This window comes from Culex quinquefasciatus, chromosome 3 (assembly GCF_015732765.1).
Source record: "Culex quinquefasciatus strain JHB chromosome 3, VPISU_Cqui_1.0_pri_paternal, whole genome shotgun sequence".
NCBI classification, from domain to species: Eukaryota; Metazoa; Arthropoda; class Insecta; order Diptera; family Culicidae; genus Culex; species Culex quinquefasciatus.
The window spans coordinates 64,259,965-64,278,614 of NC_051863.1; the positions used below are offsets into that span (position 1 = coordinate 64,259,965).

Genomic DNA, 18,650 nt, shown 5'->3' on the forward strand with positions numbered 1-18,650 from the left:
ACAATTTCACAATAGAAACATGCATAAAAATGTTTATTTTCATCCATTTTAACCCTTTAAAAAATGAAAGTTAAAAAAAATTGAGATGCTGCTTTTTTTCTGGTGTCATCTAGTATCCTTGGAAACGAACTTGAATTTCAATAAATGTGAATCGAAGATTTTTTTTAACTTTCATTTTTTAAAGGGTTAAAATGGATGAAAACAAACATTTTTATGCATGTTTCTATTGTGAAATTGTCTCAGGAATACGAATATGATAAAATTATCATCAGAAAATGGGATCTAGGGGTCCCCCGAGCAAAAATTTACAACCAAAAAGTTCACTAAAAGTAAAAGTGTCTATTTAATATGTTAAACTGCCTTACCCAAAGCGTTCTCAGTCTCAGATGGTAGTCCCAGATGTCCCCTAGTTGCAGGTCGAACCGAGTTGATATCTGGATGGAACACTTTTTTATTTGAGTTTGAAAATTGTGCTATTTTTTCACTAAAATGTCAATAACTCCCTTTAGATTTAACCAATCGGGGTGCTCTATCCTGCATTTTGTTGCATTTTTTAAGCCCTTTCAGATGCATTTTGAATTTTTAAATTAAATTGAATTTTGCCCAAGTTACAGCCTTTTTACGATTTTGGACGTTTTTGAACCTTTAAACTTTGTGTCCCGATTTGCCCCACTTCCCGTTGACCTAGAGAGCTCATATTTTGGCCAGATGCTAGTTTTATATGTACAAACAACCCCTGAAAATTTCAGGCAGATTGGTGAGGTCGATGCGAGATGGGTATGCTTTGCTCGTGGACTCGCTCTTAAGTGAAAAGGCAGATTTAAAAAAAAAATCAGTAAGATTTTTTCCTGAAAAAAATATTTGTCATGAAAATCATATTTTCTGCATTATTTTTTAGTTTAGACTTAACAATCACAGTCACAGAGACACATTTGGAAGCAATTTTGTGGTTTTGTAGCAGGGGTTCATTTTGTTCACTGTCCACACACTGTGATTTAAAAAATAATACTTCCTATAAGAAAATACTTGATATTTTGTACAAATGGAAAGACAGCATATTAATTTAGAAAATTTATGTATTTTCATGAAGTTATATTTTTTTTACAAGCAGTCAAGGTATTAATTGATCCTCATACTTATTTGGACCATTTTTGTTGCAAATTTACAAAAAAAGTGCAAAATATCAATCAGAACCCGGTTCAGAACAATTTTTGATAAATTTAAAATTTCCCGGGAATTCCCGGGATTTCCCGGGAAATTTTTTGAAAATTTCCCGTTTCCCGGGAATTTTGTAACCCCGGGAAATTGGACGCTCTATTTGCAGATGAACAAGCCAGTTTTAAATTTGATTAATCGTAAATTGGACCGAAACCGAACTCGAAAACCGGTCAAAAACAGATGAGCAAATCTGTACGAAAAAAATTGGCTTTTTTCATTTTTCATAATATTTTGAAAAGTTTAAAAAGTTTGTTAACTATAGTTAAGAAAATGTTGAATAAAAGTCAATATTTTAAACTTTTCAAAGCGTCATGATTTTCTCAATGAACATGATTTTGAATCGGAAAACGGAATGGATTTTCGGATTCTTTAGACAATTTTCCACTAGGAAATGGTTAAATAAGTTTGTAAATAATAATAAATATGTGTTTTGGAACACAATTTTAAAAAATCTTCAAATTTATAGGCAATTTCAGTTGAACAAATTTCATGTAAAATGTGAAAACTTGTGATTCGTGCTTTTAATTCAGTATAAAATGGAATAATTTTTAAAAGTATAAATGCATTATTAAAAAAAATCTAGTACTAACAAATTTCAGGAAAAATTCCGACTTTTAAACAATTTTACCTAACATTTATATGTATTTTGTAAAAAGGCTTAAAAACTTAGTTAACTAAATATGAACATTGTTTTTTGCCTTCCTCACCTTACTGAGGAAAGGCTATAAAATCACTCCAAAAATGAACTTATTAATTTGACCTCGTAGACCCACCTTCACATATCGACTCAGAATCATGTTCTGAGCAAATGTCTGTGTGGATGTGTGTAGGTGGGTGGACAAAAAAATTGTCACTCGATTATCTCCGGACTGGATGAACGGATTTTGACCTTATTAGTCTCATTCGATCCGTCTTGGGGTCCCATAGGTCTCTATTTAAAATCAGCAAGTTTAGTTAAGTACTTCAAAAGTTATGCTAAAAAAACGATTTTGGCGTATGTCCAGAAGATTGTAAAAAGGGTGGTTTTTGCAAGAAAACTTATCATGTTATACATTTTTAGAAAGGTATTAAAAAGACCTTTCCAATGAGTCTAAAACATTGAAAATCTGACAACCCTATCAAAAGTTATTAGCACATAAGTGTTATTTATACACTTTTCGGAGGCCGGATCTCAGATATTTCAATAAAAATGATGTCCGGGCCCATCATCCGACCCATCGTTAGTTAGATAATCGAAAGACCTTTCAAATGAGCCTAAATTATCGAAGATCTGACAACTTTATCGAAAGTTATTAGCACTTAAGTGTTATTTATACACTTTTTGGAGGCCGGATCTCAGATATTTCAATGAAAATGATGTCCGGGTCCCTTATGCAACCCAACGTTTGTTAGATAATTAAAATACCTTTCAAATGAGTTTAAAACATTGAAGATCTGACAACCCTATCAAAAGTTATCAGCACTTAAGTGTTGTTTATACACTTTTTGGAGGCCGGATCTCAGATCTTTCAATAAAATTGATTTCCTGGTCCATCATACGACCCATCGTTAGTTAGATATTCGAAAGACCTTTCAAATCAAACCCTATCAAAAGAAATGAGTAATAAAGTTGATTTGTTAAACATGTTAAGGGGGGATGTTGCTATTTTTACTGAATGAATTGAATAAAGGAAGGCACCAACCACCTAAAGGTGGATTAAGTAACGTTTTTTTTTTCTTAAAAACTATATCAGTTACTTTAGTGATGGTACATTTAACGTACAAATAAAGTTTGAAAATCTAAAATATGATTTTAACATTAAAACTATGACTAGCAAAGTCACCCAGGAATTTAAGCTAAGAGTTTTTAACGTAACTATTTGTCTAAACACTATTGAAAAACCTTACCTGTTGGCAGATATTCCAAAAACAAATTGAAATCCTATCAAAGTCAACCCGATTTACGGTATATTAGATTTATATTCTATACATGCAAATAACTCGCATAGGCATTTGGAAGGTGTTAGCTCTGCCGAGCTTCGGTGATTTCTATGCAGGCTAGCCGTGCGCGAGGTACCTCAGCTTGAATCGACAAGCCCCGCCCTGAAGAACGTTTGCATCAGTCGGATTCAAACGTTATATAGATTTTCCGGATCTTTGTCAAACGGATAAAGACCCAGCACGTATTTAGTAATCAGATTTTTTTTAATTTATGTTTTTTGGATGGATCTCACCAAATTTCAGCTTACTTCCCCTAAAGATGTAGTACCCCAACATAACCAGCTCCTCCTACCCTTCGTCTTTGTCGGTTGATGGAAAACATGTAACAAACCAGATTTCACACACATCAATGGAGGAAACACCACGAAAGTCCACTTCAAAGTGTTACAGTGAAGTTTCTTCTTAACTCTCCACACAGCATGTTCATAAAAAAATCGTACGTAAATGTTTGAAAGTCCGTAACTTTTGAAAGATTTTTTCTGATCGATTTGGTGTTTTCGGCTTAGTTGTAGGTATTGATGAGGACTATTCAGAAAAAAATAGGTACACGTTTTTTCGTCTATTTTTAAATTATTTTCTTTTTGCAAAAAAAAAATTCCCAAGATTTGCATGTTTAAATTTTGGAAATTTTCTTATCTGTTTTAGGGGCAAACACCTAAACTTTTGGGTAACGTTTTTTATGTGTTTTTTTTTTTGCAAAAAAAACTAAATTGCAGTCCAATTTTTTATAAGACTTCGGTTAGGCCGTTGCAAATATTCCCCCCTTCCTTCAAAATCGGTCCGAAAAATAAGGGGGCATTTTTTTCAAGAAACGTCTAAATTTTAAAGGAAGTAAAAGTCTAAATTCCATTGCACAGAACAGCAAAACGTTTTTTTTCAGCGAGAAAAAAAATCGCCAATGCTTAAATATTTTGAAAACTAATGATTGCAAAACAACTGGACGGGTGTAAAACATTTCAAGAGGGCCTAACATTCAATATTACACCCAATTGTGATGCTAGTCTTGATTATTATTTTTTCGGGTAAATCATAAAATTTCACAAATGTTTCATTTTTCATCATTGAAAATTGGACCAGTGGGTTGCTAAAAATGGAAATGATTATTGGAAGCCCAAACATGCTCAACAATTATTTGTTTCCGCAAGATTGGTACTTGGAAAAATGATATTGCTCCTGGTAATGTTAAGCTCGGCTGTATATTTAATCAAATAATTATGCAACGGTGTTCAATATCGTCATCGAAAATATCATCAATGTTATGTTACTTGTTGTTAGGTAATATATATAAATTTATAGAAATATCTTTATCTTCAATTTTTTATATTTTTTATACTTAAAACGTTTACATTTGGGTAATTCTCCGCCAACTCACACAGCAGTTGCCCCGACCCCTCTTCGATTTGCGTGAAACTTTGTCCTAAGGGGTAACTTTTGTCCCTGATCACGAATCCGAGGTCCGTTTTTTGATATCTCGTGACGGAGGGGCGGTACGACCTTCCATTTTGAACATGCGAAAAAGAGGTGTTTTTCAATAATTTGCAGCCTGAAACGGTGATGAGATAGAAATTTGGTGTCAAAGGGACTTTTATGTAAAATTAGACGCCCGATTTGATGGCGTACTCAGAATTCCGAAAACGTATTTTCATCGAAAAACACTAAAAGTTTTAAAATTCTCCCATTTTCCGTTACTTGACTGTAAAAATTTTGGAACATGTCATTTTATGGGAAATTTAATGTACTTTTCGAATCTACATTGTCCCAGAAGGGTCATTTTTCATTTAGAACAAAATTTTTCATTTTAAAATTTCGTGTTTTTTCTAACTTTGCAGGGTTATTTTTTAGAGTGTAACAATGTTCTACAAAGTTGTAGAGCAGACAATTACAAAAATTTTAATATATATACATAAGGGTTTTGCTTATAAACATCACAAGTTATCACGATTTTACGAAAAAAAGTTTTAAAAAAGTTGGTCGTCATCGATCATGGCCGTTCATGGTCACCCGCGACAGACACGGACGACGAAACAAAGAGAAACGCAAAAAGTAACTTTTTCAAAACTTTTTTTCGTAAAATCGCGATAACTTGTGATGTTTATAAGCAAACCCCTTATGTCTATATATCAAATTTTTATAATTGTCTGCTCTACAACTTTGTAGAACATTGTTACACTCTAAAAATAACCCTGCAAAGTTAGAAAAACACGAAATTTTAAAATGAAAAATTTTGTTCTAAATGAAAAATGACCCTTCTGGGACAATGTAGATTCGAAAAGTACATTAAATTTCCCATAAAATGACATGTTTCAAAATTTTTTACAGTCGAGTAACGGAAAATGGGAGAATTTTTAAAACTTTTAGTGTTTTTTTCGATGAAAAATACGTTTTTCGGAATTCTGAGTACGCCATCAAATCGGGCGTCTAATTTTACATAAAAGTCCCTTTGACACCAAATTTCTATCTCATCACAGTTTCAGGCTGCAAATTATTGAAAAACACCTCTTTTTTCGCATGTTCAAAAATGGAAGGGGTCGTACCGCCCCTCCGTCACGAGATATCAAAAAACGGACCTCGGATTCGTGATCAGGGACAAAAGTTACCCCTTAGGACAAAGTTTCACGCAAATCGAAGAGGGGTCGGGGCAACTTTTCCCGATTTCGTGTGAGTTGGTAGAGAATTACCCATTTAATATTAGGGGGCATTTAAGAGCCAGATTTTCGCTAGGGGGCACGCTGCTCGCATCGATGAGCTCCGATTTTGATGAAACTTTCAGCGTTTGTTGGTCTACAAAAAATATGAACTCATGCCAAATATGAGCCCTCTACGATACGAGGAAGTGAGGTAAAATATCAATTCAAAATTTTGCAAAAATGTTCATAAATAATAGGCCAAATTTTTAAAACTCTCATAACTCAAGCAGGGAAGGGAAATAAGTACCTGCACTTGTAGTAAGGTAACTACGATAAGCACCGAACTTTAAAATATTTGGGTGCGGTGCTGGTGCATATTTTGCAAGTAGCTATGACTTGTCTTTCTTTGTTACCACAGAAAAAATAACTGCTGTCTACATTGTCAATTAGAACTTGGTTTTTGGTCAGTTCCTAGCAGATTCTGTACTTCTTGAGGAGCAATGGCATGTTACAATGTGGCCAAAATTAGACATCAGTGACCGAATTTTGAGTGTAGATCGTGAGAAGAAGACGGCTTCGAGTCCTATTTTTGAGCAGACTTCACTGTCTTCAAGCGACTTTATTTGAACTTTTACCCAGAATAGGGTCAATTGGCGTGGAGGCACCAAATCCTTCATAAAGATGAGGCTAAAGAGTGTGAAAATGAATCATGAGTAATACAGGATGTTCATGGTGCAGCTGTTTAAACCTAGTAAAAAGCCACTATGAACGCAGGACACAATCCCCTTATGCCCCTCGATCTCTATGAAAACGTTTCAAAAATGTCATCCGTCAATTCTCGCAAGGTAAAACCCGTGCTGAGGGAAATGCTGCGGCATTTCTTCCCGTTTTCAAAAAATGCGAAGAAGCAAGAAGATTTACATTTAAAATAACAGCTACAGCAATTATCTCCAAATATACATACAAATTTCATCATCCTAATGCCTAAATAAAAAAAAACGTTGCAAAAATAAGCACCTTCAAACTGAGGTGCTTATTATAAGCACCCAAAATAATGGGTTCTGGTGACAACTAAAGCACTGCACCTTTGATATTTCGCAAAACATGGTGCCTATGTTCGTTCTCTGAACTCAAGTTTGGCAATACATAAACCTGCTCGCTTGGTTTCATTTGAAAGCACTACAACTTCGACTTTGAATAACATCTGTCGGATACTTACCTCCAGAGATATTTACTAATTACTGAAAAGCCATGATTTTTAAAAAAAAATGTCGTATCTTTCTTCAAAACGGAGATACCAACATACCCTATGTGGCAAAATTGAGGCATGGCTAGTACTCTAAGTCTACAATAATAACTTTTTGGTACCTACGATTGTGGTAAAAAAATCAATAATTCTTTGAAAATCCTTTTTTTTTAAATTAAATTTTACAATTCCATCAAACCCAAAACAATGTTTCGATATGAAATCGTTCTTGTTGAGTCTCAATTTTATCACCGAATATGTTTATACACTGGAGATGTTAAATATGGCATAATTTGACATATCTTTAAGCTTTTTATGCCAAACTTATTCCAATAACTGAATTGAAAAAATAAAAAAAATGCTTGTGAATACAAGCTGAAACTATTTTAAAAACTATTATCTTTATTGCTGTTGTAATAAGCAATGCGTTCGAAAAGAGATGCTGTAACTGGAGAAAAAGAGTTTTCCACACAAAAATATATTACTACAGAGCAAATTAAATCACTATTTTCTAGATTTGCAATGCTCTACAAACAAAACAAACTGAAATTGTCTGATGTACGTGATAAACACATCCAAATGATTGAAAAATCTGATGATTTATACACGGTGAATAACAAATAACATGTATAGAAATCAATTGCATTTTACTTATTTTTTATTCATTTTTTTCAGGAAGCTTCTGAAAAAAAACAAAGCAGGACTTTGTTACTACACTATTAGAAACTGTAGAGAACTAAATTTATCACATGAAATTTCTTTTGAAATATTTCTTTATATGGTGATATCAATAACATCTCTTCAAGTCTATTGAATTTTTTTTATATATCATATTTTTTCAGGAAACGGCAGAAAAACAAAGTGGGCTCTGGAATTACACTTTATCTTATTATATAATGGAACAATATTGAATTTATCATACACTTATATCATACAAACATTATTTATAAATTAAACTGTCACTAACGAAAAATAAAAAGAAACGATATGCACTTTACCTTAGTAATGTTTATATGAATGCCCAATCTGATGACATCAAACCAAGTTCATATAATTAAAGACAGACGTATATAATTTCTTCCTAAAATAATAGTTTTTTTAAATGAAAACTGATGTAAAAAGTCTTGTATCAAAATAAGCCATATTTAACATCTACAGCGTATAAACATATTCGGTGATAAAATTGAGACTTAACAAGAACGATTTCATATCGAAACATTGTTTTGAGTTTGATGGAATTGTAAAATTTAATAAAAAAAAAAAAAATTTTCAAAGAATTATTGATTTTTTTACCACAATCGTAGGTACCAAAAAATTATTATTGTAGACTTAGAGTACTAGCCATGCCTCAATTTTGCCACATAGGGTATGGTGGTATCTCCGTTTTAAAGAAAGAAACGACATTTTTTTAAAAAATCATGACTTTTCGGTAATTAGTAAATATCTCTGGAGGTAGGTATCCGATAGATGCTATTCAAAGTCGAAGTTGTAGTGCATGTAAAGACCTTTCAAATGAAACCAAGCGAGCAGGTTTATGTATTGCCAAACTTGAGTTATGAGAGTTTTAAAAATTTGGCCTATTATTTATGAACATTTTTGCAAAATTTTGAATTGATATTTTACCTCACTTCCTCGTATCGTAGAGGGCTCATATTTGGCATGAGTTCATATTTTTAGTAGACCAACAAACGCTGAAAATCGGAGCTCATCGATACGACATCTAGAACAAAGCCGTGCCCCCTAGCGAAAATATGGTTCTTAAGGGTTAAAGTTTGTTTTATCGAATTCCTTGGACAATTTTCTATAAAATGCAACCTCTATAGAAAGTCTTTTGCTTAAATAGTTGAAAAGTCATGAAAAAGTTTTTTAGAAAATCGTCAAAAAAGATGGCGGTGCCAAAAATAGAGGGATGATCCAATCAGGACCAAACTTGGGATTTCTGTTAACTGTCGATAGATGAATGATCCCTCCAAGTTTGGTCCAAATCGGTGAAGGTCGAGTCCAAAAGTGTACCCAGTTGACCTGGAATGACTCATGCTTTATCGGTCTGATGGCCGAGCGGGCTAAGGCACCAGTCCTTACTGTTGGTGCTGGGTTTGAATCTCGTCAATTGCAACATTTTTTTGTGTTTACAAAAATTGTACGAAGGTGATGTGCATGCTTTTTCATGCGATTTTATCATCGAATTTTTTGCTGTGAATAGATGAAAATAAAAATTGCAAAACACATATAAAAAAATATGATTTTGATACTTTTTCCAGCTAATGGAGGTGGAATAAACAATTTAAAAAAAATAACGGTTTTAGGAACAAAAAAATCATGAACAAACATGAACATGTGGAGTAGATATTCATTTTTGTGTAAAACTGTGCAGCTTTAAAGCGAACATTTTGAAAATCAAAACATAAAAATGATGCGCACGTTCATATATTTATTTGTAAGTTTATATCGCAATTCTTTTTCGTTTTAATTTTACAAGATCAAACCATGATTGCGATGCCTTGTAAATGAAAGCCTTAAAAGTGTAACTCTGGATCTTTGCTTGTTAAGAACTTTTTATTTTAAATCATCAGATTCAACAATTTTATATTTTTCGCGACTTAAAAATCAGAAAAAAAATTTCTTGGTATCGCAATCAAAATTGGGGGAAACCTGGTCACGCTACTGATTTCAATAGATGTTTCATTGCCCAAAAAAATGGTAATAATGCATCTGGGAATGGCGACATATTTTGTGTGCAATTTGACATCTGAAACCGGTAAATTTAAGTTTTGGTCGATTTTTTCTTCTTTTTAACACATTTTACGTAAAGCTACACAATAATGAGGTAATGTTCAACCATCATATTTTCAATCTTCCAATTTAAACATTTTTCACTGCGATAATCCACCTGTTTTTCTTTCACAAACAAAAGCACCACCATTCTTTCATCCAGCCACAAGCCAGCCAACCAACCAACCAACAGACCAAACCACCATGAAACAAACATCAACTCTGTAGTAAATCATACATCTTTTGAAAGCCAATCCCTAACCTGTCTCAAAGTTGTTGTGCACCTCTACATTTATTTGCAGAGTGATTTACGATTTTCGACCCTTTCTTTTCTGTATCCCACATGGTTTTTTTTTGGCACAATCTCACCCCACACACTGCACCACCACATCACTACACCACTCTTCAGACGACATCCAGCACTACACGGCGGACGACTGCCAGGTGACGCCGGTGATCCACGTGCTGCAGTACCCGGGCTGCGTCCCGAAGCCGATTCCGTCGTTTGCGTGCGTTGGCCGCTGCGCCAGCTACATCCAGGTGTCCGGCAGCAAGATCTGGCAGATGGAGCGGTCCTGCATGTGCTGCCAGGAGTCGGGCGAGCGCGAGGCGTCCGTGTCGCTCTTCTGCCCCAAGGCCAAAAATGGCGAGAAGAAGTTCAAAAAAGTATGGCGCATTTTGGCCCCGCGAGGACTGGGAGAGCTTTTTGTTGGTGTTTTTTGGTGTTGTTATGGTGCATGTTTGAACGATGCTTAATTTGCTTTCATTTTAAATTATTTTATTTTCATAGCTTGCCTTTTAAAGTGACCCAAAACCAGTAATTTAACTTAAATTTGATTTTAAACTTATGAAATAAGTTAATTACAAAGCTTTCAAAACATTTTCATATGATTCTATGATATTTGAATGATTTCACTAACTCATCAATGGATAAAATATGTTGACCTCACTTTTAAAGTTTGTTTCAATCGAAAAGTTTAATTATAACAAGACTTTACCTTTTAAAATTTCTGGATCAAGAAGACTTCGAATTTGGCCATTTTTATATTTTTATTTATTTATTTGAATCTTTTTTGCTTGCGAAATTTCTTCACCGCGAAAGAGAGAGGAGGTGAAACAGGCAAAAGAAAATCGCTCACGAACTTCTCATAGCAAATCAATTGACTGGAGATTTGGTATGAGTTTTATTGTTAGCAAATCCAGCAATTTCGTTTAGTTTACAAACAGTCATTTCTCGACGTGTGACCTGCAAGTGTAGTAGTGAAATCGGTATTTTGCCAAATAATCCAGATGATGTTTTTTTGAGTTTCGTTTTACCCAGAGTCTCGGCCCGAAACTTCAAACACGAACAAAAGCAGCGAACCGAAGATTGGCAATGACGTTTTGGAATTTTGACAGTTTGGAACGCATGAATTACCCCATTATCGGTTTCCCGCATGGGTGATGTGGAAATTGTTGCACATGGCTGAAGTTGGGAATTTTGCAACTTATTTTAATTTATGCTAAATTTCAAAATTTAAACACGAATCTACTGTGAATCGATGTGAAAACTAAAGATACACTAAAGCCACGATAATTTGATGTGCAATCTTGATCAGAATCGCGAAAAAATAGGTTTAAATGGAAAAATAATAATAAAATAAATTTTGGTCTAGAATTTAACGAAACTTTGCCTGGTTTGTAAGACTTAATGTTATTGCACAATGGATATAGAATTTTTTACAAAAAAGTAAATTTTTCGGTTCATCCACAAACAATCTCATGTTTGTAAACAAACGACGCCATATTGCCAATGTTGTTCGGTAGCTCATATCAGGCCATCGCCGGGGCCCTGGTTTTACCGATCTTTCGTGTGCGAGAGAGGAGAGCCGAATTCCCTACCGATTCTTTCTCTTGATGGGCGTCAAAAGATTATCTTTTGATGAAGATTCTTCCACCCAAGCTTCCATCGCTGCTCCTGTCCATACAAAAATTGAACGCGAAAAACTTTTCAGAAAAAAACAGATACATGGATTTTTTATCGATTTTTAAAATAACATTCAAAAAAAAAATTCTTTCCCAAAATATCTCTGTTTAACATTTTTTAAGTTTTGATACCGACGAGTTGTGATTTTTTAAAGTTGGTGTTTATTCGAAAAAAGAGAAGAATTAATACTCGAATGCTTTTCGACATTCTACAAAAATATGTAACTCTTCACTCTGATACAATTTAGCAATTCTCTACGAAATCGGTCTTTTTTTTTTGTTAATTTTAATTTTTGCATTTTTTAATTCGACTGAAACTTTTTTGGTGCCTTCGGTATGCCCAAAAAGCATTTGCATTATTTTGCATTATTAGTTTGTCCATATAATTTTCCATACAAATTTGGCAGCTGTCCATACAAAAATGATATGTGAAAATTCAAAAATCTGTATCTTTTGAAGGAATTTTTTGATCGATTTGGTGTCTTCGGCAAAGTTGTAAGTATGGATATGGACTACACTGAAAAAAAATGATACACGGTAAAAAAAATTGGTGATTTTTGTCACTTAAACTTGATTTGCAAAAAAAACACTATTTTTTTTTGGTATATTTTAGAGGACATAAAATGCCAACTTTTCAGAAATTTCCAGGTTGTGCAAAAAATAGATATAAATATAGACATAAGAAAATGATGGGTTGTTTGGGTGAGACTTAGAAAACATCAATTTTACTGTTTTTAAAAACTTTTATGGCAATATCTCAGCAACTAAGGGTAGTATCAACAAAGTTCAAAATCGCAAAATATAGAGATATTTCTCAGCTTTTCAAAAATATTTTTTTCAAAGGTGGGCAAACATGTGCACTAATTAAAAAAAAAACTGCGACTATTTTCAAAAAAGTCACCTAAAAATGGATTTAACTTGAAAACGGCGCACTTTATCAAAATTTCATTGAAGTACTTTTTGATTACAAATTTGATTTTACATCGAAAAATGAAGTTGAAAAATTTTTGCGACCAATATTTCGATTTTTTGAAAAAATCAGTATTGATTCAAAAATTCATAACTCGGTCAAAGATTTTTGCTCAACCTGGAAATTTCTGAAAAGTTGGCATTTATGTCCTCTAAATTATATTAAAAAAAAATAAAATTATTGTTCTTTTGCAAATCAAGTTTAAGTGACAAAAAGTTAAATAAAAAATCACCAAATTTTTTTACCGTGTATCATTTTTTCAGTGTAGTTAATATTAATCGATCAAAAAATTCCTTCAAAAGATACAGTTTTTTGAATTTTCATACATCATTTTTGTATGGACAGTGGCATTTTTTAACATGAAGATTCGAAAAAATAGTCTTAATCCTCTATACGGACTTTAGCTTAATTTTCAATGTTCAAAATCATTATTAAGGAGTATGCTTTCTATTTTCAAAAATGTGAAAAACACTCAAAAGACCAAAAACATGGAAAAATAATTAAGAAAAAACAAACTAAACCCGACAAACTTCGTTCTGCTTTTTTTTAATTTGTTGACGTTTTCAGCTCTTTTGCTTATTCAGCCTACTGTGATCAAAATTTGATTTTACGTGATGTATGTATGTATGTTTTCCCATACAATCTGCAGATTTTCCGGAATCGGCCAAAGTTGTCACTTTTTGGCGTAAGAACCTTCCTTGGACTTATACGAACCCAAGGCAACAAAGAGCACCTCGATCTGACGCTCCGTGTGATTCGCTTTCGAACAAAAAACCTTCGAAAATTTTTATATATAGAAAACACGCAAAAAGGGCAAAAGATAAAAGGCTGAAAGTACCAATAGAAATCAAAAACTAAACAAAATAAACGCAAATAAAAATACTTAACATTAAAAAAGAAACATAAAACAAGAGAAATTAACTTTTTCATAAAACAAAAGTTACTCAAAACAACCTCTTAGAAATGAAAATGTTTGAAAAAAAAAGTAGAGAGCTAATTGACTATTCAATTTTTGTGTGTTGTTCTCAAATGAAGTTTGAGACAAGGGAAGACAAGTGATCTCATTAGTCTCATAACATTTACAATTGAATTGATGATATACGTCTCACGACCTCACCAATACATTTGTATGCAATGAGACATTTTTGCTAGTATTTTATTCATGGATCGATTTGAGAAGTTCTCTACGAAATCGATCTTTTTTAATGAATTTAGATTTTTGTATTTTTTAATCCGGCTGAAACTTTTTTGGTGCCTTTGTTATGCCCAAAAAGCCTTTTTGCATCATTAGTTTGTCCATAAATATTTCCATACAAATTTGGCAGCTGTCCATACAAAAATGATAAATGAAAATTCAAAAATCTGTATCTTTTGAAGGAATTGTTCGATCGATTTGGTGTCTTCGGCGAAGTTGTAGATATGAATATGAACTACACTGAAAAAATGGTACACGGTAAAACAAATTTTGTTGATTTTTAATTTAACTTTTTCTCACTAAAACTTGATTTGCAAGAAAACACTATTTTTATTTTTTTCATATGTTTTAGGGTACATGAAATGGAAAATTTTCAGAAATTTACAGGATGTGCAAAAAATCTTTGACCGAGTTAATCAATTCAGATTTTTTTCAAAAAATCGAAATACCTCTATATTTTGCTTTTTTGAACTTTGTTGATACGACTCTAGCTGCGGAGATATTGCCATGCAAAGGTTTAAAAACAGGAAAATTGATGTTTTCTAAGTCTCACCCAAGCAACCCACCATTTTTTAATGTCGATATCTCAGCAACTAATGGTCCGATTTACAATGTTAAAATATGAAACATTCGTGAAATTTTCCGATCTTTTCGAAAACAATATTTTCAAAAAAATTTAAATCAAGACTAATATTTCAAACGGGCCAAATATTTTATACTACGCCCTTGCAAAATACTAATCTTGGTTTAAAAAAGTGGGCAAACATGTGCAATAATTCAAAAAAAAATGAAAATCTGCGACTGTTTTCAAAAAAGTTACCTAAAAATGGCTTTAACTTGAAAACGATGCACTTTATCAAAATGTCACCAAATTACTTTTGATTGCAAATTTGATTTTACGTCGCAAAATGAAGTTGACAATTTTTTGCGACCAATATTTCGATTTTTTGAAAAAAATAGTATTGATGACAAAAATCATAACTCGGTCAAACAATTTTTGAACAACCTGGAAATTTCTGAAAAGTTAGTATTTGATGTCCCCTGAAAAAAATAAAAATATTTTTATGAATTAAAATTGTACAAATATCATCAAGATGTTATTATGAATAGTTCATTTCAAGATAAAGCATGCAAATATGTCTATTCCAACATTTCTCATTTTAGCCACACTCTTTTTTTAATTTTTGGTTTTGAGATAACTTAAGTAAGATTTAACAACAATATATTTGTTAATGAATAACAATTTGCCGAACTGTTCACCTCAATTTCAGTAATATTTGAAATACTTGAAATTATGCTAAAATTGTTAGATAACAATAAGCTTTTATTCCTGTAGATTATTTTAAAAAGGTTTAGTAAGCTTGATCGACATTTTTGAAAATGTGGCTGATAATTGCCTGGATTTTTGTTTTCACGACGGTTACAAATGGTACATTTAACATTTGCGTTCAAAAATTCATGGAAATTTAAATTTGAAACTTTCATGAATTCTAATCTTTTCTACACTCTATTTCTGAGTGACGAAGCTAACTGTAAATTTTTTATCTTGCTTTTCGACAAACAATCAAAGTTGGTCTTGAACAAAACATTAAAGTGAACAACCCTTGAACAGACCCACAAAAACCTTGACCACCACAAGTGCAATGATACCGAAAGCTCTAGCACATCCCACTCCCAAAAAAAACTCGTTTCTCACTGCCTGTGATGCATTCCTGTGGCTTCGTTTTTTTTTTTTGTTTTCTTCTTGCTCTTTTTTGTGTGTTCACCATCGCTTTCGCTTTAATTAAGTTGAGCTTGCTCCGTCGTGTGTCTGTGTGCAGGTCGTTAACGTTGCACTTTCCCCCGTTGTGATTCTGTGTGCTGCGAAATATGCTAACTGGAGCGAAATTAAAGCATAAATTCTACAGGAACAAGAAGCAGGAAAAAAAAGTGCGGGATGATGCCCCGTGGCGGCGGGAAATGGGAGTTTCTTTTTTCTTGTTTTTCTCTCTCGACTTTTATTTCCAGCTGGTCACCTACATCAACGCAGACGAACGGAGCACACACACACACCTTTGCACACATACAGCAACACCATCATCATCTTTGCAGGCAGGATAGAACACCAAAAATGATAAAAAACCGGTCGTGCTCATCTAATTAGAAAGTTTTTCCACAATTTTTATCACATCGTTTCAGATTTTTTCATCTGGGCAGCGTTTATCGCAATGAGTTTGCTCCCGCCCGAGGAATGTGGCTCCAGTGAATGGGTCAGAAGATCAAAATTAATTATTGTTCGGCAAACGAAGCACGTGATGCATTAAATTATCAATTTTGAAAGAATGCAATCATGTGAAAAATAGTGCCGTTTTATACCATTTATGCATATCGTGCCTCATAACTGACTCTGATTACTACTCTGACTGAATTAAAATTCACCAATAGTCCCATAACTAAAGAAATTATAGCGATGATTACAAAAAATGAGAAAAGATAGCTTTTAAAATTAGAGCAGTTCTCTCAGATTTCGGCCATTTGATTTTTTTTTTTTGTATTTTTTAATCCGACTGAAACTTTTTTGGTGCCTTCGGTATGCCAAAAGAAGCCATTTTGCATCATTAGTTTGTCCATATAATTTTCCATACAAATTTGGCATCTGGCCATACAAAAATGATGAATGCAAATTCAAAAATCTGTATCTGTACACTGAACAAAAATTATACACGGTAAAAAAGTTTTGGTGATTTTTTATTTAACTTTTTGTCAATTAAACTTGATTTGCAAAAAAACGCTAATTTTTTTTTTTATATGTTTTAGAGGGCCAACTTTTCAGAAATTTTCAGGTTGTGCAAAAAATCTGTGAAATTTGCAATCAAAAAGTACTTAAGTGAAATTTTGATAAAGTGCACCGTTTTCAAGTTAAATCCATTTTTGGGTGACTTTTTTGAAAATAGTCGCAGTTTTTCATTTTTTTCCGATCTTTTCGAAAAAAAATATTTTTTACTAACATTTTAAAAGTGCGTAATATTGAATGTTTGGCCCTTATGAAATGTTAGTCTTGGTTTAAAAAAAAATGAAAATATTTTTTTCGAAAAGATCGGAAAATTTCACGAATGTTTCATATTCAAACATTGAAAATCGAACAACTAATGGCTGAGATATCGACATTAGAAAATGGTGTGTTGTTTGGGTGGGACTTAGAAAATATCAATTTTTCTGTTTTTAAACCTTTGCATGGCAATATCTCAGCAACGAAGGGTCGTATCAACAAAGTTTAAAAATGCACAATATAGAGAATTTTCTCAGCTTTTCAAAAATATTTTTTTCAAAGGTGGGAAAACATGTGCACTAATTTAAAAAAATGAAAAACTGTGACTATTTTCAAAAAAAGTCACATAAAAATGGATTTAACTTGAAAACGGTGCACTTTATCAAAATTTCACTTAAGTACTTTTTGATTGCAAATTTGATTTTACATCAAAAACTGAAGTTGAAAAATTTTTGCGACCAATTTTTCGATTTTAAAAAAAAATCAGTATTGATTCTAAAATTCATAACTCGCTCAAAGATTTTTTGCACAGCCTAGAAATTTCTGAAAAGTTGGCATTTGATGTCCTCTAAAACATATCAAAAAAAATTAAAATAGTGTTTTTTTGCAAATCAAGTTTTAGTGACAAAAAGTTAAATAAAAAATCATGGCATAATTGGCAAAGGGAGCGCGTGGTCGTAAAAAATATGCGGAGTGAAAAGTGATTTCTTTTGTGATTTTCAAAGCCCTTCCTATATCATCGTTGATCGGAAGGCACGGCGTCGGGTGGATTGTGTTTAAATTTTTCGAATAAGGTTTAATGTTTTTGGCGGTGAAAAAGCCAATTCTATATAATGAACGAAAGACGCACTGACAATTTGGATCGTTGAGTTAATAGTGGAGCAAAATAACTGTGTGTGAGGGATTTTGTGTGTTAACCAGAAAGACCTTCCCATAGCATCGTTGCTCGGAAGGCTCGCCGACGGGTCTGTTATGAAAGTCCTCCCCATAGCGTCGTAGCTCGGGAGGCATCGAAAAGCCAATACCTTATCCCACTAACCCAAAAAAATAATCACGTGATGCTTGAAGGAGATGCTGTGGATTCAACGGTCTCAAGCGGTATCAACAAGTATATAGCGAAAAACTATGTGCTTGATGAGTCTGCAACTTCAACTATCGGACTAACATTCCTCCCTTTCGTTGAACTGCAGGCTTCTTGGGAGGGCGCCGGTATTGACTAATAAAGTCGGGGTCAACAGGTTAAACAGTGAACGGATGGTTGGCTCCCACTGATCATTTTTGATTCATTGTTTAACTTCAGCTGATCTGTCAATAACGGAGTAGCAGCTCATTGGCAGTCAACCATGCTCATGCTCATGCTCATGCTCAAAAAGTTAAATAAAAAATCATCAAAATTATTTTTACCCTGTATAATTTTTGTTCAGGGTGGTCCATATCCATACCTACAACTTTGCCGAAGACACCAAATCGATCAAAAAATTCTTTCAAAAGATACAGATTTTTGAATTTTCATTCATCATTTTTGTATGGCCAGCTGCCAAATTTGTATGGAAATGTATACGGACAAACTAATGATACAAAATGGCTTCTTTGGGCATACCGAAGGCACCAAAAAAGTTTCAGTCGGATTAAAAAATACAAAAAATAAA

The 18,650-nt window shown here is 33.2% G+C and overlaps 2 protein-coding genes across 5 annotated transcripts in view; both read left to right on the top strand.

The window, feature by feature from the left end:
• The window catches only part of LOC6042557 (calmodulin-like protein 1), a 59,152-nt gene that overhangs the window by 16,246 nt on the left and 24,256 nt on the right, over nt 1-18,650 (top strand). The window lies entirely within an intron of this gene.
• On the top strand, nt 10,111-11,256 carry LOC6042556 (bursicon; the record flags this gene model as incomplete). Its single annotated transcript, XM_038260839.1, has 1 exon — nt 10,111-11,256. A coding segment is annotated over one exon (489 nt), but the record flags the coding sequence as incomplete, so codon positions are not given.